At 36.7% G+C, this 25,642-nt stretch overlaps 1 protein-coding gene across 7 annotated transcripts in view; it reads left to right on the plus strand.

Moving 5' to 3' along the window:
- Window positions 1–25,642, plus strand: part of TAB3 (TGF-beta activated kinase 1 (MAP3K7) binding protein 3) — a 76,434-nt gene that overhangs the window by 37,648 nt on the left and 13,144 nt on the right. For all 7 annotated transcript variants that reach the window (XM_072615204.1, XM_072615205.1, XM_072615199.1 and 4 more), the window contains exons 2-6: window positions 622–810; window positions 3,685–5,143; window positions 5,986–6,146; window positions 14,416–14,509; window positions 17,994–18,077. In XM_072615204.1, the coding sequence (XP_072471305.1) occupies window positions 709–810; window positions 3,685–5,143; window positions 5,986–6,146; window positions 14,416–14,509; window positions 17,994–18,077 (1,900 nt within the window). In that variant the 5' untranslated portion in view covers window positions 622–708. The remainder of the gene's footprint in view (window positions 1–621; window positions 811–3,684; window positions 5,144–5,985; window positions 6,147–14,415; window positions 14,510–17,993; window positions 18,078–25,642) is intronic.

The raw sequence follows: 25,642 nt of genomic DNA on the forward strand, positions 1-25,642 counted from the left end.
TTAGATAACAATAGGTGTGCCCAGATCCGGGACAGTCTCGAGGGCGGGGATGCTCCTCCCATCACGTTTCTCACGGGAAGAGGCGGAAATACACGAGATTGCTCGGTCTCACTCCTCGATTCCCTGGTGTTTCATGGGGGGCCTCATGAGAACTCTAAGATTTAGAAGTTCCCACCTTTACCCACCCGAGACTGTCCACATGGAATTGAGCTTCCACCCCCAACAAAGTATCATGATAATTTTTGCCTAAGAAACATGATGTAATAACCCTAGGGAAAATCAGAGTAGTTTTGTATAATGACTGTTACTTAGAAGCTAGAAAAATTTAATTGCCAATTTAATTGGGAGTAGTTTCCTATTGTGTGTTTTCTTTCTAAAGTTTTCAGGACAAGAGTGAGAGTGAATATCTACACACTGTGTTTAAATGTGGCACTGAGAAGAATTATAATTGCGTATTACAGTCAGAGCTACTTTTGGTACAGAATTTGCCAACTAAAGAATCAGATATACCATTCTATAAATAGTATTTACAATTTTCTATATAAACGTAGTTCGTTAAAGTTCATGAGAATAGTGGGAAAGTGTAGTTTAAATTACCAATAACTTCATTTCTTGTCCTAGAAAATGACTGAAATATTGGAACATCATTTCTGCTGGAAAGCCAGTTAACATCCACTCCCCGGACCCCTGATCACCATCAGCTCTGGCATGGCGCAGAGCAGCCCACAGCTCGATGCCCAGATGCTCCATGATCTCCGGCAGCTTTTCCCTGAGATTCCAGAGGGTGTGGTTTCACAGTGCATGTTGCAGGTAGGTTGCAGAGCAATGAAATAGAAATGTGAAACTAGCATTTTCCCCTAGAATTTGCAGTTTGAGCAGTGGTCTGTATTTGAATGAAAAAATATAAAACCTTGAAAACATGACGTGAAAAATTGTTGAAAATGAAATAAAAGGAAAGCAATTATTTCTCCTTTTTATTTTTTGGATGGTTTAACTACTTCAGCCTCCAAATTCTTTTAAATGCTTGTATGATTCTCTGTGTACTTTAATCCTCTTTTTGGGCTAATATCTTAATAGGATATTGTTAAGGACATCAAATTCCTTAATAGATTCTGTTTCTTTGTATCCTCAGTGCCTAATAAAGCCCATTGCACATTTTTTGGGCACTTGATAAATGCTTGTTGAATTGAATTCAGCAACCCTATTAAGTAGGTACTTCAGCTCTTACTGTCCCCCTTTTACAGGTGAAGAAACTGAGATTCAGGTTGTTCCCTTTGTTCTTCCCATTTTTCCCAAAATTCCTCTTTGCAGAGTAGTTTGTCCATTTGTATGGCTTTATTGAAAGCAGATGATATTCATCCCTCCCAGATTTTTTACACACACATGCACGCACAGACACACGCACATCCCCATGCACGCACATCCACACACAACATACTCACAGAGACACACACACACACACCCTTACAGTACATGATACTGTTTGTTCTTCTTTAGCGTCATTTTTCCTCCTGTTACGCACTTTTCTGCTATATTTGCATTTGCAAAGTTCATCTCTCCTTGCTGCAGGGATTTGTTGTGGAGATAATCACAAATCCAACTTGTGAACATTATTTTGAACTTGAATCCTAATTTACAAAGCACTTTACACAAGTTAATGTGCAAAACTTTTCATTCAAACAATTAAAAGAAATCTCTTTCCCAAATTGATTAAAGTCTCAAAAAGAGTTTTATATTTTTCTTTCTCCTACATGGCATTTTGAAAGATTCTCCGCTTTTATTCTATGTTAGAAAAATCAGTGAATTTTCTCACTCGGTATTCTTTTCACCTACAAAGTTTTGAGTCTACTTTCTGTTGTTGAATTTCTTGTTTTACTACCCTGTGTTTCTTTGATCACTAGATAGCGATTCCTTAGTTCTCTCTTCTCTTGTAAAATGTCCTTTTTCCAGCTGTTAATAGGAAAAAATTTTTAAATGCAAATCATAAAAAATAAAAGTTTTGAGGCAAATAGAAAAACTTTCAGGTTATTGACAAAACGTTTCAGGTCATTTGATTTATTCTTCATTGTGTTTGCGCTAACAAAAAGCAGAACTCAGCTCATTGTTCTTTTGTTTTCATGCATACCTGTTCCAGGTCTTTCTTTGGTGTTGAATAAAGTTCACTTATCACTTTAATATAATAGGTCACTTTAATCTTTGATTTAATATAAAAAGAAGAAACCCTTTCTTATTAAATATTTTTCTTAATTTTCTAGCATTTTGTATTGTTGCCATTTTTTAGGAGGTAACTGACCATTTAAACCATTTAATAATTTTGAAAGTCTGCCCATGTGTAAATCTCTCGAGATGTTCCCTTTGGCTGTACAGATCTTAGTATGGGGAGCGATTTGATCTAAAATCGCTTGGTGGGCCAGGCTTACCTAGTTGGAAATTTTGTCCCCTGTTTTAAAGAATTTGTTTTAAGTTGTTTTCTTTGTTTAACTTAATTTTCTCTTGTGAATCAACAGGTGAAAGTATATGGCAAAGCTGATGAAAAGTGAATGCTATTTTGAATTTTAAGTGTTTTACATGTTTAGGAAGTTCACATTGGGATTGCTTTCAATTCTAGTAAAAACTGGAATGGGTATTTTATCAGTGCTTTATCAAATTTTAGCAAAACTGAGTTGATGTATTAATTGAATTGTTGAATTGAATTGTTGCAAAATTAATGTCATTTACACCTAAAATTTATTGTTCCAAAAGTGTAGGATTGTAGGATCCACTGTTGTTAACTAGCATTTTCCAGATATTTTTAATTGTAAAGGATGTGTATTGAGTGAATGAAAATAAATAATAAAAAATTAAGTGCTGACTGTATGGAACACAGTCTTAAGTTATAGGGGTATTATAAAAGCAGTGAAAGCACCTGCCTTCAAAGAATTTGCCTTCTAATGGGGAACCAACATACATAGTGGAGTGGTCTTTGTAGAAGGTGCATTTTGATTCAGATGATTACAGGGTAATAGGAGAGTAGTACACACCTCATCCAGGACAAAGCAGAGTTGATTTGATCCTGGTTCCTGAACTGGAGGAGAAGACAGGTTTGGGAAGAGGGTACCTGAGTAGAGAATGACTTTTGTGGTAAGAGAGGTAGGAGATAACTTGAAGAATGGCTGGGGCTTTCCTGAAGTAGTGTTTTTGGAGACTCAGTCAGTCATCAGTAGAGTGGAGTTCCTAGGCGTGAATTCCTCCAGGCTGTGGTTTTTGGCCTAGGCTGCTAAGGAGATGGTTATGATTATACTTCTGGGACAGGGATCTGGCTTCCTTAAACATGCAGTATTTTTAAAAAGTCAGTATCTTCTTTTATATGTACTTTATAAGGTAATTTTATTGGAAAGTCTTAGATCTCACACACACACACACACACACACACACACACACACACACACACACACACAACTACCTTTTTGAAGTAATACTCAACAAACATTTATTAAGTGCTTACTTTGGGCCAGAAAAATAATGTGAGCCAGATGTGAAATAGTAAAAATCATTTTTTATCCCTTGTTATTTAAAACTATGATCTTTTCTATGGCTAAAATGTTAGGTTATCATGTCTTTGTTACGCTTTGTTTGAGCTTAACATTATTTATAATATTATAGTTCATTAATATACCCATATAACCATGCCATTTTCCCTCTTAGAATAACAACAACCTGGAAGCTTGCTGTCGAGCCCTTTCACAGGAAAGCATCAAATACTTGTATATGGAGTACCAGAGCCCAGAGGACAACAGGATGAATAGAAATCGCTTTTTGCACATTAACCTGGGTGTCCATCCACCTGGTAACTACCATACAGGAGATGGAGCTCAACTTAATGGTGGTCGAACACTGGTACATAGTTCAAGTGACGGTCATATTGATCCACAGCACACACCAGGTAAACAGCTGATATGTTTAGTTCAGGAACCACACTCGGCCCCAGCCGTTGTGGCTGCTTCTCCTAACTACAACCCATTTTTTATGAATGAACAGAATAGAAATGCAGCTACTCCTCCTCCACAGCCACCTCAACAGCCATCTTCCATGCCAACAGGAATGAATACATCTGCTATGCAAGGGCCTTCACCACCACCACAGCCACCTCCCTCATACATGCACATACCTCGTTATAGTACAAATCCAATTACTGTTACAGTATCACAAAACCTCCCCTCTGGACAGACTGTTCCCAGAGCTTTACAAATTCTTCCACAAATTCCAAGCAATCTCTATGGACCTCCTGGTTCAATATATATTAGGCAGACATCTCAAAGTTCATCAGGAAGACAGACTCCTCAGAGCACACCCTGGCAGTCCTCACCACAAGGCCCTATACCACATTATAATCCACGTCCTTTGCCTGTTTATCCACATCAGCAAAACTACCAGCCTTCTCAGTATTCTCCCAAACAGCCACAGATCCCTCAAACTGCTTATCGATCGCCACCTACTTCTCAATGTCCTTCACCTTTCGGTTCTCCTCAGCATCAAGTGCAACCTCCTCAGTTGGGTCACCAGAGCTCGCATGTCTTTATGCCACCTAGTCCTTCAACTACTCCACCCCATCTGTATCAAGCAACTTCAGGCTATCAGAAACAAGGAGGTCATTCAGTATCCTATCTCCCTTACAGTGCATCTAGCTTATCCAAAGGTTCCATGAAGAAGATAGAAATTACAGTTGAGCCCCCACAAAGACCTGGGACAACCATTAATAGAAGTCCTTCACCAGTAAGTAACCAACCATCTCAACGGAACCAGCACCCATTGTATACAGCCACTACTCCCCCTTCAAGTTCTCCTTCGAGAGGAATGTCTAATCAACCCAAACCTCCATTTAGTGTTAATCCAGTATACATTACATATACACAACCAACTGGACCTTCATGTGCTCCCACACCGTCTCCTCGGGTGATGCCAAACCCAACAACAGTTTTCAAAATTACAGTAGGCCGAGCAACAACTGAAAATCTTTTGAATTTAGTGGACCAAGAAGAGCGTTCTGGAGCGCCAGAACCTATTCAGCCCATTTCATTGATACCAGCACTGGGAGGAGAAAAAGGAAGCCATAAGTATCAGAGAAGTTGTAGTTCTGGATCTGATGATTATGCCTATACTCAAGGTAAATGTTTCTAATCTACATGAGATTCCATCTCTATAATGATTTTTCCTCTGGTGTTTTGTTTGCAGAGCTGATAATATGCCTTTATGTCATGTTTTCATTGTGAGAAGCTTTATTTTCAAGACTCTGTTAGTGCTGTCTATACTGGAAAGCTATCAGCTTCAGACTGGATGGATTAAACCTTGGAAAATAATTTTATGAATGCTATTAAGAAAAAGGTATAGACAAATGAGACACATAAAGAGTAACAGAGCACACAGAAATTGTTAGACATTTGGAGAAAATACTATGAAGAAACCCGTATGAAATGTTATAGGTAATTTTAAAAAGCAGTGATAAATAATAAATGTAAGGGCAGAAGTGGAAATGGTGAGAGAGGGTTCAGGAAGAAGTGGCACTTGATCCTCTGAAATAAGTGGGATATATAAATCAACTCAGGTTATGTGGAGATATTTTAAATTAAAAATATTCTATGGTCTTGGGGAAAGAACTAAAATGTCACCAATTTCTAACAAAGGTAATTTCTGTAATTTTTTATGTCTGATGTTAGTCATAACTGAAATGTACCTATGTAGAAATAGGGATAATTTTAGAAAAATTTTAAAATACTCTGTTCTGATATTAAGAATAGTTTGAGTCTTACTCTAATTGCATATGATTATTTTGCTAGCCTTTTCAAGAGAGAAATTACAAATGGCCATGACAATAGAGTTAGGAAAAGAATTGGAAATAAGAAAATAGAGTCAACTGTTTAAACTTTATGTTTTAGTATTGGACAGAAATTATCAAGAAATTGTGACTTTTTCAATGTTAATCTTCATAATGACTTTGTAATGCTATAGCCTTGCTATTACATCAGCGAGCAAGGATGGAGAGGTTAGCAAAACAACTGAAACTTGAGGAAGAAGAACTGGAGCGGTTGAAGGCTGAAGTTAATGGGATGGAGCATGATCTTATGCAGAGACGACTTCGAAGAGTTAGCTGTACCACAGCGATCCCCACTGTAAGTGCGGAGTTGTGTGTGTGTGTGTGTGTGTGTGTGTGTGTGTGTGTGTGTGTGTGTGTGTGTGTGTGTGTGCGTGTGTGCGTGTGTGTGCGTGCGCGTGTATGTGAGCGTGTGTGTCTCTGCGTGTGCATATGTCTCTGCATGTGCGTGTGTGTGCGTGGGTGAGTGTGTGTGTGGGTTTTTGTGTGGTGTGTCTGTGCGTGGGTATGTGTGTGTGCATGTGTGTCTGTGTGAGTGAGTGTGTGCATGTGGCTGTGTGTGCATGTTTTAAAAAATAGTCTTGGGATGGTGGTTCCATTCATCCACTGTTCTTTTCATGTTTTATATATGCAGAAGTCTTTTTAAATGATTGAGTTTTTAGTAGGAAATGAAGCATTTTTGGCCACTTATGAGGACAGAAATAGAAACTATAAATGTTAATATATTTACTGTTATTAAAGATAGAAAATGACTCTCTCCAAAGAAAGCCATTAGCAAATTCTTTAATTGTAGTTTTTTTTCTTTTGGGGTAACAACTAATCAGTATTTATTTGAGTTAAAAGGGCTCTTACTATCATTAGTCCTTGTTAATCAATAAGAGTATTCTAAGCACTTGCTTTGTATAATTGATAATATGCTAGGTGTTAGAAATTTCAAAAGAGGACGATAAAGACCTTCCCTTCCCTCAAGGAACTTTGCATTTCCATAAGTATATGTCATTTTTGTCTGTGTTTTATAAGAAAAAAATCTAAGCTCAGTCATTATTTTGAAAAATCCAAGTGCAGTCATTATTTTAAAATGACAGTTATAATCAAGGTGTGTGTAGGGCCTTATTTATCAAAAACAAAGGTTTACTTAAAAAATAGAAGTATGAATAGCCCCCTGCCTACAATTTACTGATCATCTTCCTGTTAGTAAATCTTTGCTAGAATTTAAAAACATTTAAGATTTGTCACTCTTATTTTGGAAGTCAGTTTAGGTGCTGATAATCACTTTTTGTGTTAAATGACTGCATAAAAAAAATTGATTTTTGCTTCTGCATGAGTTTTATTTTTATTTTTTTCTAAAGAAAAAAGTGCAATCAAACCTAACTAGTTTGGATTATTAGTTACAAGCTGTCAGTGTACAAATAAAGACAATGGCTTCTTACTTTACTGAGAAAATTGAGGCCATTTGATGCAGGCTTCTCCCTCTTCTCGCCATCTCCAGGCCCTTTCCCATCATTCTCGTACCTTTTCCTGAAGTCTGATGATAAAACACTCAGCCTTTATGCATGTGTCCTTGATCTCCTGCTTCCTGCTTCCTCTAGTCCTTCAGCCTCTCCGCACTCTTTTTTTTTCGTCTTCAAGCATGCCCATCATTACAAACACCTGCCCCCCCCTCCTGTCTCTAAAGGACCTTCCCTGAACCTCACCGACCCTCAGATGTTGTCTCATGTGCAGTCATCTCACTTCTCTTTGCTCTCTCAGTCAGACTGTTGGAACAAGCTCTTTATGCTCATTCTTCAGCTTTGTCACACTGGGGCTTCCAGCTTGATCTCTCAGCTGAAGCTGCTCTTGGCCGAGTTACCTTTGACCTTTTACTTGCCAGATCTTAAGGGTCTTTTCCTCATTCCTTGACCTGTTTGCCACAGTGTCTCCTTAGACGTTGTCTTCTATCAGGGTTTTTGTGACATCACTCTCTTCCATTTCTAAAAGTTCCCTTTTCTAATTCACTGTCCCTTTCACATCACCTAACTGTGGGTGTATCCCCAAGACTTTGTCCTGGGATCTTTTTTCTATCTTCTCTCAGACATATTAACACTCATGAATATAATTATTATTTCTATGCAGATGACTCATGGATTTACGTATCCAACCCTAATTTCTCCCCTCGTTGTCATTTCAACATAACTGTTTGCCTGTTGGACAATCCAGACTGGATGTCCAGTTGGAGATATCTAAAACAGAGCTCTCTGACTTTTTCCCCATAACTACTCCTCTTTCAACCTTCCCTTTTTCTAGTTGCCCAAGTTTGTAACCTCAGCATTAATTTACTTTTCCTTACCCTTTGCCCCACATTATCTAATTAGTTGCCAGATCTTAGCATTTCTGCCTTCATAATATATCTTCTATCAGGTTCTTTTTCAGTATTCACTTAGCTGTCACCTTAGTTCAGACCTTCATTACCTGTCACCTGCATTATCGCAGTGGATTCCTAATTACTCTTTATCTCAGGTGTCCCCCTGTTCTAGTCTTATTCTCCACCCTGGCCAAAAGGATTTTTCTTACGTACAGATCTGACCATGTCACTCCCTTCTTTCGTAAATTCCAATGGATTTCTTTTGTCCCCAAAATTAAAAAGAAACTTCTTTTTGGCTTTTAAAGCCCGTTACAAGCTGTCCTAAATCCATCTTCCCAGCCTTTTCATATGCTACTTCCTCTAGCATAGTTACCACTTGAGCCAAGTTCAGCTTTCTCTGTCCCTCCCATGTGACGGCTGGTCCCCTGTCTCTGCCTTTCCATTGGCCATTCCTCTTAACTGCAATGCCTCCTGACCTCTGCCTGATAGATTCCTCCTCAAGGAGCAGTTCAAGTTCACGTGAAATCTTTTCTGACTCTGGCTGTTGGTGACTTCCTTCCTAAATGTCTTTGTATTTAACTGTCTTTATATTTATAATATAATGTGCGCACTTCAGTGTGTACTTGGTTGTTTTCTCTCAGAATACGGCTTGTTGGGAGTAGTTACTGTAGTAAAGCAGTTTTGTATTGTCAGCAGTTACTGTTTCAGTACGCTTTCCCAGTGCCTGGAACAATGCTTGGCACGTTTTTACGTGCTTATTAAATGCTTGCTGATGGATTGTAATGATTAGTGTCTAATATGTTAGTGAGTTCTTAACTACTTTGAACACTCTGCTTCATTCTTTTTCTCATCTATTCACCTGTTGTTTACTATGTGTATAGTATTGCATAGGCATGAAGGGAAAAAAATGAAGTCTTATAAGCTGCTTATAGGCAGGGTCGCTTTCTTATTATCTTTCTCTTTAGCACCTAAATCAGGATTGCATAGGTGCTAGGCACTCTAAGGATATTTGTTGAATAAATAAGAAGCAATTCCTGTCTTTTCTGAGTTTTTTCTTTTTTTGGTAGATAGCAAACTATATCCATCTGAAGTTGTTACTTAACAATTAAAGGAATCTGTGATTGTTACCTATGAGTTGTTTATTAAAAAAAAACCCACAAATTTAGAGCTGAAAATAAATGGACATTGGGGAAACTTAAGATGTGTCACTTACCCACTTGGAAAAGTGGGTAAAATTTAGATAGGTGGAGAAAATGTAAGGACAGACATTCTAAGAGAGAGAAAGGACTAGTTTCAGTAGGTCCTTGAGATTGGCATCTAGAGAACAAAAAGTGACAAATGCTTTCAGTCAAGATTTATGGTTTGTGTTCAGCAATACTGGGAATTACTTCTGGAGAGTTAGATGGTAGGACTGGATTGTGGAGAGCAAAATGAATACTGTGCTGAGGAGTCTGGACTGTTTTCTGTAAGCATTAGGGAAGCACTTGGGATTTTAGATCAGGATTGTGAGGAGTATTTTACCATGTTTATGGAAAGTTATTTTGATGGCATCCTGTATGAAGCATTAGAGGTAGATGATGCCATCCATTTGTATAATCTTATTTTCATAGAACACTGTAGAGGTAATTTTAGCCCTGTTTCAAATTCACATATTCCAAATCAGTAGAATTCAAATCTGTGAAGGAATCCTTGGGGTATTTCACTATTAAATCATGAATTTTCTGCCCATGGCAGACTGGTGAAATAGATAAAAATATAAATAGACACTCACAGCCTTCATCTTTTTTTAATACTACTCTTTTCATCCACTCCACTCCAGCCAAACTGTTGGACATCTTTCCTGTATTTGAAAATGTTCACCTTTCTTCTTCTTTACCTTTAAAATTCCTACCTAAATTTAAAATTCATCTCAAATAATAATTGCTTCATAAATCTTCCCAGTGTTTCCTATAAACACCTTCCTTTTCAGATCTCACATGCAATGCATAATTTTTTAAAAATTTGTGTTTGTTGTTTATTCTTGTTAGATAATAACCTCTATAGGCACATCCTCAGTCACATTGAGATTTTTTTCTTCACTGTTTGGGATACTGCTTTGCATGCAGTAAGTTTTTTAGTAAATGTTTGTTGTGTGAATGAGTGATTTCAGGGGGAATTCCCTTTTGCTCTATGTTATGACATGAAAATGACGTTAACTTACATCAGCTGTATAAAGGATATATAAGATAAAGCTATGTATAAAAATACATATATAGTATAGTATATACATAATATAATACAATACATATATAATATAGCATATATAGGATGAAGGAGAGAAATTCTTTGAAAAGCTAGCACAGATTACCAAACTTATTTGGCCTACTGCCCTCTTTAAAAAAATTTATTTGGCACCCCCCTATAAATCTACTTTCTTTAACCTTTTAGCTTTTTTTTCTTTTTAAATTTGCCTCATTTCAAAAAATATATATATTTTAAAATGACATCTTAAATTTAATAATTGTAAATTATTATTGTAAATTTGTGGGGTTTTCCTGCATTGAAAGTTTGATAACACAATATTGCATCATGTAACCATATAGTAGCGTATTGTAAACAAGTCATTACGTGCACATGTTCCTGCCAATGCATGCTGGACTTCCCAATCATGTGTGACATGCTCTCCTGCCAAGACTTACTTGTTAAGACCTGTTAGTGCACTTGACCACTGATCCTTTAGAACTTGCATTTTGCCTATCTGTGTTAATACTGCTTTCCTGAACCTCCCCTATAATTCACTCTTAGACTAAGTGACAACTTTTAGGATGTTCTTTGTATTATTTTAGGGAATTTAGGTCATTACTAGAGTTAACCTAAATCCTTTTCTCCTGAATTATCAAAAGTACAAGCTCCCTACTAATATACTGTTGGTGCGGCTGTGAATTCACCCCTTCTGGAAAGGAATTTGGAATTATGCCCTAAAAGTGACTAAAATGTCCATACCCTTTGACCCAGAAATCCTGCCACTAGGCATATACCCTGAAGAAGTCAAAGAGAAAGAAAGTTCCCACATATACCTACATGGGCATAACAGTGTTTTTGTTTTAGCAAAGCAAAGTAGATGTCCAGGTATTGGAGAAGAGCACAAATATATATACTGCATAAGTGTAATATAATCTTACAATGTTAATGTTCAGAAACATTAGAAGAATTATATGAACTGATGCAAAAAGAAGTAAGCAAAACCAGGAAATGAGTATTGTACATTGACTATAGCAGTACAAATGGAAAGAATTGGGGGCTGCACCTTTACAATAACTAAGCTTTCCCCTCTTCTATCACAGTATCACATGTTGCTGTTAGACGTCGTTGGTGCATTGGCCGGTTTCGTTGACCTGTATTTTCTCCTCTTCTTTTACAAAGAATTGTTAAGTAGGAGGATAATGTATATATTTATATGTAAATACAATTTTAAAATGAGTCAGTTATTTAAGATAATGCTCTTATCAAGATTGCTATTAGTTTATATAAAGCACTTTGTAAACCTTAAAGTGCTCTGCAAATTCCAGCTTATTAATTTTTATTATTGTTCACACCCAGATTTATTACAAACTCCAAATCTTCTGCAGTGAGAATTCATCTTAGTGACCTCCTATTCCTTTCATCTCCTTCTCCCCAAAAGAATATTTTTGACAAATGGCAGTACAGGTTCATTATTCTTCATATCTTCTGCTGAATACCTAAGGGACTTTCCTGATAATGTTCTTTTAAAAACTGTAGCACAAATCCTCCTAAAGATTAATAGCATTGTTGTTTGGATTCCCTAAATATCACTTAATAAATTATAAATTTAATTAGGTGTACTTGGTTTAAACCATCTTAATGTGATCTAATAGGCATGGCTTTTTTAGATGTTACTTCCATATGCCCATTGAGGTAGGGGAAGGGAGAGGATAATCTGGTAACTAGTTCTAAGTCAATTTTATTTTCTTAGAAAAATTTTGTATTCTCTTTAGTCAATTTTTGTGCTTCCTTTTCCAAGCTATTGACTCTTTTCCCATAATTCTTTTGCATAACTTTCATTTCTTTTCCCAGTTTTTCTTCTACCGCTCTTATTTGATTTTTAAAATCCTTTTTGAGCTCTTTGAAGAGAACGTTTTGGGCTTAAGACCAGTTCATGTATCTTCCATGTAGACGTTTTGACATTGTTGTCCTCTTCTGAATTTGTGTTTTGATTTTGTCTTTTCACTGTAATAGTTTTCTGTGGTCGGGACTCTTTAAAAAAGTTGAGTTTTGCTCCTGTGTATGTGTACTATGTCTAGTTCAGAGGCTTTTTTTTTCTCCTAGTGGCATATCTGGAGCTACAATGTTAGACTCCAAATGAAACAATTTCACTGTGATGATTTTTTAAAATGTTTGTTATAAAAATCTTTACAGATCTTTCCTATTTTTTTTCTGGCTTCTATCCAATTTTGTCTTAAATGGTGTTAGGATAACTTTTCTTAGTTGAGTTTCTACCAAAACTTTCTTTAAAAAAAATGTTACTTATACCTTTTGTTTTTATATCATTCATTTCCAGTTACTCACCTACCTTCAAGTAAGTTCTCACTTGTAACAAAAAAGTAGTTAAGCAAAGCGGCTTTGCCAGTGTGTTCTTCATTAATCCCCCAGCTTCTGCTGTAAGGAGGGAGGTGCTTCTTCATCTTTCCAAAGCCAAGAGTGGTCATTATAGTTACTCAGCATTGACGTTATTGTATTCATATACATTGTTTCTTCTACTTATTTCATTCTTTTTCAGTTTGTACAAGTCTTTCAGCATTTTTCTACATTACTATTAATCTTTATTCATATTGGAACCTTCCTTATGTTCATATACCAAAATTTATCCAGCCATTCCCCAATTGTTTCCAGTTTTTTAGATTTCTTAGTGATAATACGCTTGCTGACAATTTATAATTCTTTTGAAAACCGTTTGTCACCTTTGACTGCTTATTCTTTGGAAAATGGCTGTCATTTCCCTATGTATATTGGATGTCTGACTTAGAAATAAGGTGCAAATAATTTTTTCCCAATTAACAATTTTTCATCTTAACTATTTAGTTTAAAGGTTTTATTACTTTTTAAATGTATAATTTTGGTTTTTGGTAGTGCCATATCCTGTTTATTGCTACTCACCCTTTAGCCTGTTATTTACCTTGAGAGTTTTGGCCAGACTTTCATTAAACATGTCTTTCCTCTATTGCTCTTGGTTTTTTTTATGGAGTAATATTGCTCACAACCTGCCTTCTTTGTGTTTTTAAAGAAGGAATAAATTTGTTTAGAATTGAATTTTTTTAGGTAATACTGCTAAAATTTTCATCAGAATTAGGTTATTAAGTTAATATCCAGCATTACTTTGAAAGTGGGCTGTGGGGGAGAACTTTAAAATTCATGCCTTTAAGATTTTTAGCCCTGATTTTTTTCCCACTGAATACAACAAAATATACTAAAGAAATCAAAAATTAAATCAAAATCCCTAAAATCTTACTGTTTAGACAAGAGACTAATGATGAGATTTAACTATAACAAAGATATCCCACTGGAAGGTCTGAAAATATAGACAGGGCATAGGAGGGAAAAAACAGGAGAATAAAGGGCAAAGGTTATAGATAAAATGGAAAATAGAGAAAATGTAGCTAAAGAGAAAAGGCTCTAAGATCCTGAAATTGTTTTCATATGCATAATTATTTAGGTCAGCAAGGTAATCAGTTTTCTTGTAATTATACTAGTCTCTACAAAACTGAAATCATTGGTGTCATCTTTCAACATTGTAAGTTTTATTTGATGATTATGTTTTGTTTTAATATCAAATCATAAAAGTAAGGCATTTGCAAGCTGTTTTATTGAGATCTTTTTTGTGTGATGGAAGCAATGAAAGAAAATAAATTTTATAAACTCTATTTATGTACAGTGCATACATACCTTTAATGAACTTTTAAAAATAAGTTTCATATTTAATTCAGAAACTTGTAAATTTATACACACACTGGTTCATATATTAACTTTTATTTGTGGCCATTTTGTTTGTTCCAAATTTACTTGACCACTGTTTTTTTCCTTTAATCTTCTTTACAAGCCCTCTTCTGTGGACAGAGGCAATACCCTGAATAAGTCCCAGTTAGATATTGTTTAACATAAAGCACAAACTTAAATATTAGGCTTGATAATTACTTTCCTACAATTGCTATTTTGGGTCCTTTCTCACTAGCCTGAGGAAATGACAAGATTGAGAAGCACGAACAGACAGCTCCAGATAAATGTTGACTGTACACTGAAAGAAGTTGACCTCCTTCAATCTAGAGGTATAGACTTCATTGTTTGGTTAAAACATAAGTTATAGTGTGGTATTTTAAGATGCTTAGATAATAAAATGTTAATTAGAGAATTGTAAGCAGAAAAGCCTGTCCAACATAAAGCTAAATTTTTTGGTAAACAACTAAATTTTTTAAGACCATTTACCAGATTTTTTTCTTAGAAATTAATTATTGGTGCCATAATAGTGATTTCATTCTGAAATTCTTACCTTGTGAGTTCTCCAGTAAAAGTAGATTCTTCACTTACCACAGATTTATAGAACTTAGATTTAGGAGGAACTTTAGAGGTCTTCCAGTATAATTCTTACAAGCATTCATTGACTATGAAACCTAAAATAGCTTTCTTATGTTTAGTATGAGTTTCACAGGAATTCAACTTCTGAATAAATGAGATTTTCTTTAAAAATCATTGCTTAAAATATAGATACAAGTCAAAATACTCATATTTAGTTCTTCATACCATTTTTATATATTGTTACATTTGTGATGGGAAACTAACCTTGCAATGATGTTTTTAAAATTTTATTACAGAGCATAATGTGTAAGTATGCAGTTTAAACATCCTATGCATTCTAGACAAGAATAAAACAGAAATAACTTTTGAAAAGAATTCAGAACTATAGTGAGGCAGCAACAGAGACAGAAATAAATTTTGTGGTGGAAATTGAGCACCCTCATCCAATATATCTAAAGTAACAACGTAGGAATTCGGTAGAGTCAAGACCCACTAGTCTGAAGCATCAAGAGAGTCTTAGACATTCAATGAATTGTGTATTGCTGGTGGTGGTGAGGGATGAGGGTAAAGATTTGCATGAACAAAAGAAAAAAAGCTGACTGCAATGTCTGGTTAGTCTTTAACAGGGGAGAGTGCTGGCCACTTCAGTAATTGAAGTAGCACATACAGAACGTTTAAAGCATAAAAACTGTAGTTGGCACATCATGTAATTTTATCTTAGAATGTCTGTGATGGAAGAGACCTAAGAGGTCATGTAGGTCAGTCCATAATGATTAGGAATTCCCTCTGCACTGTCCCTTCTTAGTAGTTATCCAGCCTCTGCTTTAAGATTTCCAATATTGGGGAATTCATCGTCTCCTTGGACAGTCCAGTCTCCTCTTGGATAGCTCTGATTTTTTTTACAAAGTTTTCCTGTGTTTGAAGGAGTCTGAAGTCTGCCTCTGCAATTTCCATCCGTTCCATCTAGTTCCACTCTCTGGCTTCAAGCAAAACTAGTCTTAATTCTGCTTCCACATGACAACCCTAGGATATTTGAAGACGTTTCTCATGTTCTTTCTAAGTCTTCTTTTATCTAAACTAAATATTACTAATTCCTTGACATGATCTATATGGAGCACAGCTTTCAGTCCCTTGGTGATTGTGGACATCTCCTCTGGATGAACTTCGCACTTGTCTGAGTCCTTCCTAAAATGGAGCTCCTAAAGTTGGCATAACATTTTAGATGTCTCATCAAGGCAGGATATCACCTCCTTAGTCCCAGGAATTACACTTCCATTGATGCTGCCTATGAATCACATTAGTTTTTTGGCTGCTATATCGCACTTGATATATATTTAGTATAGGAACATTTCCAGGTCTTTTTTCACATATATGGAAATAAACATGTTATTGAGCTGTATTAGAGGCAATATGGTACAGTAGAAAGAATGCTAGACTTGGAGTCAAGAGAACTGGTGTGTGAATTCTGCCTTAAACACTTAAATCTGTGTGAGCTTGGGCAAGTCACTCACCTTTTAGAACCCGTTTCATTTATAAAATAAGGATGATAATATTAGCACTAACTGTCTCATAGAATAGTTTTAAGGAGAGTACTTTGGAAACATTAAAGTGTGTGTAAATGTGAGGATTATTTGTCTCCACTTTCCTATACTTGTGTAGTTCAATTTTCAATAGAAACACTTTTATTCCTTATTGAATCTTATCTTTGATTTGGTCTAATTTCAACCTATTAAGATTTTTTTTGGTCCTAATTCTCTTATCCAACATACTGGTTATCCTACCCAACTTAATGTAATCTTCAAATCTGGTAATCATGCTATTTATACCTTTATCTAACTTATTGATAAAAATGCTGACTAGAAGAGTGCTTCAGCTTAGGACAGTTTATTATTTTAAAATACTTTAATGAACAGTCTTAAGAAATCACTTTTAGAAGATCTACTTACAGTGTAATTTCATGCACATAGGTATCTGCCCTTGTAAGGTTTATGAATGCCATTGGAATGTTAGTAAGATTCTGTCCCTTAGGTACATTCTTTGGACCCACTATAGTGAGGTACTTAAGTTTTTAGTAGTAGTAGACACTAAACCTGGCACTTTAGTATTTAAATTCCCCATAGACAGGGTCCAAGATTTGTTTATTCTATGTAATAAGATTCCAGAGTATAACTTTAATGCTATAAAAACAGTTTTTCCATTATAGAGGAAAATTAGAATAGATAATTTTTAAGGTCTCTTCCTGATCTTAAAAAGATTCAGTGGTTTTCTGCAAAGCCATACTAGTTAACATCAGCAAAATCCTAGAGTAAGTGCTTTGTTGGAAGAAAGGATTCAGCATATGAACCAAAGAGGATTACACTCTAAACATCTGTTTAGGAAAGTAACAGAGGCGGCATGTGTTGTTAGATTGTTGCGCTGATGATGAGAAACATGGTGCTAGATCTCTTTAGCTAGAGTAGAACGTAGGAATAATTTACACAGTAGATTAAAAAAGCCTGTCATGGAGTAGTTACAATGGGCACTTCCAGCTGTGTCCTGTAGATAAAAGAAGATTGGTCAATGAAGTCACTTTTAACAGGTTTCAAGATGGTTTTTTCCTAGGGATTGGCCCATTATATTTATTTTGCAGTTCTTTCTGTGTTCCATCTGTCCATTGGTTTAATTCATTGATAGATTCTGCATGGAGGATATTTAAGACCATCAAGCTTATTCTATTTCAAATTCATGTGAGTACTTAGAGATCATTACATGTAAAAGCAGTATATAAGCTTGTTAGAAATTATGTGCATAGACATATATCTTCCTTCTATTTTATTTTGCTTTACAAGGATCCATTAGGAAAGGCACCTGTCCTCACTTCATGGGACTAGTTACCTTTTCTCTTTCTTTTTTTTTTCCCCAATAAGTTTGTTTATGCCTACTTAAGAAAGCTAATATAAATGTTTTAGAACTGTTATTTTAAATAATTTAATGAAAAGATACTGGAATGAATTTAAAGTGAAGGTTTTCTTTTATTGTGTATTTCCCCACATGTGGACAGGATATTAAAGTTTTAATGAAAAAGGAGTTCAGTAGTCTGGATTGAGGAAATCTCTTTCTTAATTTCTGTCATCTCTTTTAATTTACTCCAATTTCAGGAACATAAGCCTAATTTTCTACTTTATTTTTTTCTTGATATGCAATATTACAGTTATATTTAAATAAACCTAAATTTCTGCTTTATTTTTTTCTTACTAGGCAATTTTGATCCAAAAGCCATGAATAATTTTTATGACAGTATAGAACCTGGTCCAGTTGTGCCACCGAAGCCGTCAAAAAAAGGTGAGTTATCATCTTGGGAATATACATATCTTGACTCAATTCAGCAGACATTTATTATGCTCTTACTATGCCTATGTTCCTGCTGGTCGTTAGGGACAAAGAGGATAAAATCAATCATCAAACATTTATTCAAGCAAAACAATTCCGTCCCTGAGGGGTGTACAAATATCTAAATACAGGATAACTTGAGGAGGGCAACAGTGCTGAGAACTGGTGGGGATGAAAGATAAGTGGGAGTGGCCCATGGCACATGAGTGATAAGAATTCTCAGAGGCTGAGATGAGGGGATGTATTTGAAGAAGCCTGTGTCAGTGCATAGAGCTGGGAAAGTCGGATGTGCCTGGAATGTAGAATTTATAAAGGGGAGTAATATGAACTAAAATGGGAAAGACATATTGGAGTCCGGTTGTAAAGAGCCAGGCTGATGAATTGGATTCTCAGAAGTTATAGGGAACTGATGAAAATTTTTGAGCGCGGCAGTGACATGTTCTCATTTGGTCCTTATGTGGCTTAGAAGCCTTGGTGTCAGTGGGAAGAACAGGTTGGAAAAGTGAAAAACTGAAAACAGGAAGACTTTTACACACAAATGATGAGGGTCTGAACTGCACTGGTGGCTGTGAATTGAAGGAAAGGATACAAGCAAAAGATATTGGGTTAAATTTATTTTAAAAGGTTTTCAGCTAATACGAGGGGTAGAAAGGAAAGACATGCGAAAAGGTTTGTTCTGAGGTTGGAAACCTGGGTAATTGGGAGGATGGTGATGCTGTTTTGTACAATTTGAGTTCAAGGTGCTGATGTAATATTCTGGAGGATACATACAGTCATAGTTAAATTGATCAAGAAGAGCTTTATTGATTGGAGGTTATCGTTTTTATAACCTGCTTACACAAGTGGACATGCTGATATTGGTACTAGCAATCATACGGTGCTCTGGAGTTTTTATTTTGAGAAAGTGGTCAGATTAGTAATTTATTACTGTTATTTTCTGAGTTAAAATCTGGCCTCACACTTAATAGCTATATGACCCTGGAGAAGTCACTTACCCCTATTTGTCTCAGTTTCTTCATCTGATAAATGAGCTGGAGAAGGAAATGACAAAACACTCTAGTATCTCTGCCAAAAAAAAAAAACCAAATGGAGTCACAAAAAGTGACATGACATGACTGAAAAAAATGACTCAATAATAAATATTATTTTCAGAAAAGTTATTGAATGGCATAGTTTATGGAAAAAGTTCTATGTTACTCACTTTACATTGAAAATATTCTGAACAAAAGAGACTTTTACAGATTTCGGAGTTTTCAAAGATATACTTTGTTTTTTCTGGGATAGAAAATTAGATTTTTGAAGACAGATTAGAGGATCTGAGATGTTTTAACCTGGAGAAAAGAAGACTATGAAGTCATTTTAAGAGACTTTATACTTGAAAAAAAATCATAGAGGTTTTTTCCCCCAAATAAGATTAGCTTCAATATGATACATAAAAGTCAAAAAAAATCATGATTTTATGATGTTTTATTATATACTAGAAAAATTCTTTCATAGGAGACTGTAGAGAAACTCTTTTTGCCTGTTTGAAAGATTTCAAAAATTTAAATTAAAATTTTTGACATGGTTTACTTATATTATAATCTTGCCTGCAGGCGAGAGAAAGACATGGATGACTTCTTAGATTCCCTTTCACATGTGTGATTATGTGATCCTTATTTTTGCAGGATAGAAAGTTTAAAGAGACTTTAAGTATTTTTATGAAAGGTATTATTTGTGTCAGTAACCATTATTGTAGCCCCTAACACACTGAATAATTATAAGCAAATATATTTTCTCTCCATTAAATTTTCATTCAGTACTACCATTTTACATAAATAGAATTCTTGGAAATGCCTTTCATGTCACATTTTAATTTCATTCACTGTAAACCAGTATTGAATTTAGTATTTAGTGTGAAGATTGCTCTGGGGATTTTGTGTGTCTGTGAGTTAGAGAATACCATAATCTGAAGAACTGAAGTTAAAAATCATGGACAGGTTAATGGTGGATAAGAATAAGCTGCAGTACATCTTGAGCACTAAGTTTTGTTTGTGAAGCAGCATCAAGGGCATCATCAGAGAAATGCACAATCAAGAAAGAAAAATTGGTCATGTAGTGCGAGAGAAATCAGCCAGCAAGCTTTCAATAAGTGCCTCTTACATGCTTGGCATGTGCTGGAGATGCACATGCAAGCAGTGAAGTAATCTGTATTCAAAAGGAGCTTCTGTAACGGACAACTTGGGGTCCACAGAATGCAAGGAGAGCTTGAGGAAGGCTCTCGGCAAGCTCAGGTCACCCCCTCTGGACGGCTTATGGGAAGACGTGGGTGAGAGTTACGCAAAGAGGACAGGCAGAGGTGCAGGCTCTGGAGGCAGTGCCGTGCTGTTGGACTCCGCAGTTGGTCATGAGTGTGGTGATGAGGTTGGTGTTTTAATGCATCACGAGTCCTGTGGAGTGCGGGTGACTCCCTCCGGCAATGCAGAGTAACCAGTGCTAGCGATGACGGCAGCTGCTCTTTATGTAGTTCTTTAGGGCAATAGAGATCAAGACAGTTGTAGGCACTCGTCATCAGTCGTCACCGCACCTGAGTACCTGATGGCTAGAATACCTGGGCTGTTTGGCATTTCAATGCTCAGGCAGCTCACTTGGTAGCACTTGCCAGAGTTGATAAGCCATGGCATGTAGTCTTTGAGAACCCAGGGAGGGGTACCTCCGAATCACAGTGAAACAGCAGTATAGAACCCTTAGTGAAGGAGTATTCTAAGAAAATTAGGAATTAGGAAAGACATAAATCTTACACTTTTCCCTAACAGAAAGTATCCAGTTTTGTGTTAAAACTGGGCATAAAGTGATCAAAATATGACAGCTAGTCATCTCCCAAATCTTGAAACTGTCAGAGCACGCCAGAAAACTGCTTACATAAACACACTATTGGCAGTATAATATCTTTAAATGCACATTGGTTAACGTTGCCACGGATGGACTGTATGATTCATCTTTAGTTAAAATGGGCTCTTGATTTCTAAAAACGATGAAAAGAAGAACGTTGGTAGCTGTATTCTAGTTGCCAGATCTTGCACTCGGACAAGGCAGCGCGTAGTTTTAAATTACAATTCTGAGAGCATTTAATTGTAAGATATTTAATCTTTGAATTTACCTAAGTATCTAACAAGCATGATCTGGAAAGGATGTCAGGTGAATTTGGGCTTAGTAGTATTCTGTGGGGACCCCGTTAAGAATATCCCCAGTGATGTAATAAGAATGGTGGTTCAGGAGAGCGTGCAGGCACATAGGCTGACCCTTCCGTAATATCAGCTCTTGACTGTTTAGAGGTAGGTTGTCCAGTTTGGCTTTTAGTCATTTTATTCCTTTTTCCTGTTTTGGTCATTTTACTCCCCATTAGCATCTTAATAGCTATAACCATAGCTAACATGTACATAGTGCCTATAGCGTACCAGGCACCGATGCTGAGTGCTTTATGAATACTGTCTCAGTTGAGTCTCCCAACAGCCCTGAAGGTTGGTGCTGTTATTATTATCTCAGTTTTTCGGATGAGGAAGCTGAGGCCAACAGAAGTTAAGTAAGTTGCTCAAGGTCACCCAGCTTGTGTCTGAGGCCAGATTAGAATGGAGGTCTTCCTGACTCCAGGCCTAGCGCTCTATCCCCTTTGCCATCAGTTGCCTTCTGACCTTAAGCAGTGGAGCAAAGAAAGGAAAGCAGGCAAAGCCCAAATCATTCAGTTTATTACTTGTTAGGAGCGCTACTAAAATGTTTGAGAAGGAAAATGGGGAGTTAAAGAAGGTTTTTTCCATCTATTCAGTTGTTTTCAAAGTTCTTCTTGCCTTAAATTAGCTTTAAACAATTAACCCCAAACTGTTGCAGAATTATTTGCCTGCATTGAATTTCCAACAGCAAGTTCTCTACATCCATCCTTCCACCTTCTATCAAATCAGCTGCCATTCGAGGATTTTATTGCTCTACTTTCTTATGTTGTCAGTTGCTATCCCTTAGGACCAAAGTGTCTTTCCAAAACCATCAGTCTCCTGTGGGCATCTCTCACCCATTAGAATATAAATCCTAGGAGAGACTGTTGTTGTTTCTGTATGTGTATTCCTGGCGTTTAGCCAACACAGCGCTTGGCTGATAGATACCAAATACTTGGAAAATGATTTTTCATTCATTCTCAGCAGACCCAGACTTCAGAACTTGGTAGGGAGATGCATGGAGGGAACAAACAGTGCATCATGACAGGTTATATTTGTGGAGTCAAAGACGTAATTCAGATAGTGCTCTAAAGTGCCTAGGCTGAAAACCTGCGATAATGGTTTCTTCAACAGTAGCAGGAAAGTGGAGTGGGGTGAACCTTTGATAGGGAAAGATTCGATAAGTTTGGATATGTAGAGTTTGAGGAGACAGTAACATGCCAGCGTAAAGGTATTTCTAAGTATTCAGGATGTGGATCAGGGGCTTTGGAATCCTCCACATGAGGATGGTTGAAGCTCTTAGATGGACAGGCCCTGTTAAGGGAGACGGTGTTGGGGTGAAAGTCAGAGCAGAGGAAGAGTTAGCAAGTGGGGAGAGTAAAGAGAAGTGAAACTTAAGCAGAGGGTAGTGTTGTCAGCAGTGTACCCCAGAGCCCCAAGTGTTTGGGGAAAGAAAAGTCATTGGGAGCCTTCAAGAAAAATTGTTTCCAACAGGTTAGTGGGAAGAGAAGTTAGATAGGGGATGGGGAGAGATGGGGAAACACATGAGGAAGAAATCAAGCTATTTTCCAGACCCCGTGACCTGGATCAAAGGAGGTCACACATCCAGTGCTTTGTAAAGCTTGAAACATTGAAAAACTAGCTGTTGTTTTTATCCTTATGTTTCTGAGGGAAACAATTCAGAAAACTCAGGGCATAGAACAGTGGACAAGGTGTATTCCACTGCTCCATCCTGTTTCACTAACAGTGATTTGCTCCTGTTAGACCTTTAGTAAGCAGCAACACTCTGATGGTACTATGTATGGCACAAGAATATGATAAACAGTATAACTGTGGCTATGACCGATTTATTATAGTTATGTATTATGGTTTTATCAGGTCACTCAGATCATCTCTCTGGTCCCTTCTATCACTAGTAATCTCTCAACTTCCTCATATATGTAATGTATGCCCAAGTCTCAGTCTTTATTGGACCTTACCATCTCCCTTAAATTGTCTTAACCATATGTATACATACACGCATACACATATACATAAATATACACGCACTTCCGTTCTCATCCAAATTTTATAAAAGCTGTCTACATTCATTGCCTGCACTTCCTACCTTATGACTTCATCATTCAACAAAAGCTGCTACTTTCAAAGTTAGTGATGAACCCAGCTGCCAGATCTCATGGTCTCTTTGTAATGTTTATATCCCTTCTGACCTCTTTTATATTTGACAGCACCATGTCTTTCTGGATGCTCGCTATTTCAGGTTTTCATTAGACTGCGCCTATCTGTCTGATTTTATCACTTCCCCTCCTGGGCTTATTTATCAATATCTCTCACCCTAAACATTTTCAGCCCTCTTTCTTCTCTGCTCTCTCTCCCTTGGTGATGGCCTTAGCTCCCATGGATTTAATTGTCTCTGTGCTGTGCTAATGATGCACAGACTTAGGATAATCAGAATCTTTTCCTTAAGTGCATACCTTCAATCACCAGTTTCAAATTGGACATTTCAGATCAGATGACCTGGAGAAACTCAAACTCATCATGATCAAAATTTTCCTCTCCCCAAATTCATTCCTCTGTTGAGCTTTCCTATTTCTGCTGAAGACACTCCCTCTTTATGATTTTTTTAGGTTTATAACTTTGGCGTTATCTTCAGCTGTTCATTCAATCTTACCCCACATATCCACTCAGTTACCAAATCTTCTTTCTACCTCTATACTATGACCTATTGAATCCCTTCTCTTTATTCATCTTCCACATAGCTACAAACGTGATTTTCCCTAAGCACAGATCTGGTTGTGTCAATCCCCTTCTTCCATAAATTTCAGTGGTTCTACCTTGCCTTTAGGATCAAAAATCAAAGCCCTCCAGTTGACTTTTAAAGAGCTCTGCAGCCTGGCCTCAGCATGGCAGAGGAGATAGTGTGCTGAACTCAGAGTCAGAAAGGTCCCACGCTTTTTAGCAAGTCACTTAAACTTTCGTGGCCTCATGTTTTTTTCTTATTAGCAAAGTGAAGGAGTGGCATTTAGTGACCTCTGACGTCCCTTCACCCTCGCTACCCAGGCTGACTTTCTGTTCTTTGTATATAACATCTCCATCTCCCTGTGTCTGCACTGTCTGCTGGCCCATGCTATGATGTACTCCCACCTCACCTTCCTTGCCTGATCCCTTCAGCTGCTAGTAGCCGTCCCTCCCATATGTGTATCATAATTTACATATACACACAGGTTATCACATGGAAGCAACTTGAGGGAAAGAATTGTTCATTTTTGTTGTTTGTTTTTGTGCTCCCAGCACTTACTGCAGTGCCTGAAACATATTAGCTGCTTAATAGATATGTAGTCATAATACATATGTAATCAATAACCAGATCCTAAAGGAAGGAAAAAAGCCAGTCTCTTTTCTCAAGGAGCGCATCATCTAATTGATAATGTATACTGTCTAAGAAGTCTTTACTAAAATAAGCTTTGGTTGTAAAAGGAGTAATATGTGGTGAATTTTTTTTCATCCAATATGTGTAGGTGTCGTCCTGGCTTCTCTGTGATCCTTCAGAAGGGATTGTCAGTTGAACATCATCTTTTTAACTCCCACGAATTTCATTTAGCAATAGTAACATTAGTGTTTAAAGGGCAGCATCATATTGACCTCAGAATAATCATAGTGCTTTGACATCCTCGAATGATCCTTTGGAATTCTTTAAGATAAACATAGTTAGAAGGTTTTACATTTCCATCTTTGCATAAATAGCACCAAAGGTATCCACATCTTATATTGCCTTTGTCCTTTAAAGCATATTTGCTGTATAACTAGAGCGTTAGACTTCCTAATTTACCTTGTGCAAATACAATTTGGAAAAAAGGAATTCTAGCTTAAATCAGCATCATCTACATTAAAAAAAAAACTTAAATAAAATTCTTGTCATGCTAATTGGTCAAGTAACATTAAATAGAGTAATTTGCTGGAATATTCCTACGTTCATAGCTGCTATTTAAAATATGCTAACTTAAAATCTTCATATTACTCTTGCCCAGAAACTTTCCTCTGAATTCCCATTGCACTATTCATAGACTATCATCATAGTAAAAAAAACAAAACCAGTAGTATATAAATAGCTGCACAAATCCAAGCTCAGCTTGAAAAAAAAGCAGCTCGAACTCATTAACACCTCTCTGTCAGGTTCTTTTGACATGTGTGGGAATTGCCCACCAGTAACGTTACATGGAAAGGTGTGCCCAAGATCCACTGATTTTGAACAGCAAAGCTGTCAGCACACTGGATTTTCAGAGTCCATAGTACTGTCTTTCTAATTCATTGGTATGGTTAGTGGTAAGTTAC

This window comes from Notamacropus eugenii, chromosome 5 (assembly GCF_028372415.1).
Source record: "Notamacropus eugenii isolate mMacEug1 chromosome 5, mMacEug1.pri_v2, whole genome shotgun sequence".
Taxonomy (NCBI): domain Eukaryota; kingdom Metazoa; phylum Chordata; class Mammalia; order Diprotodontia; family Macropodidae; genus Notamacropus; species Notamacropus eugenii.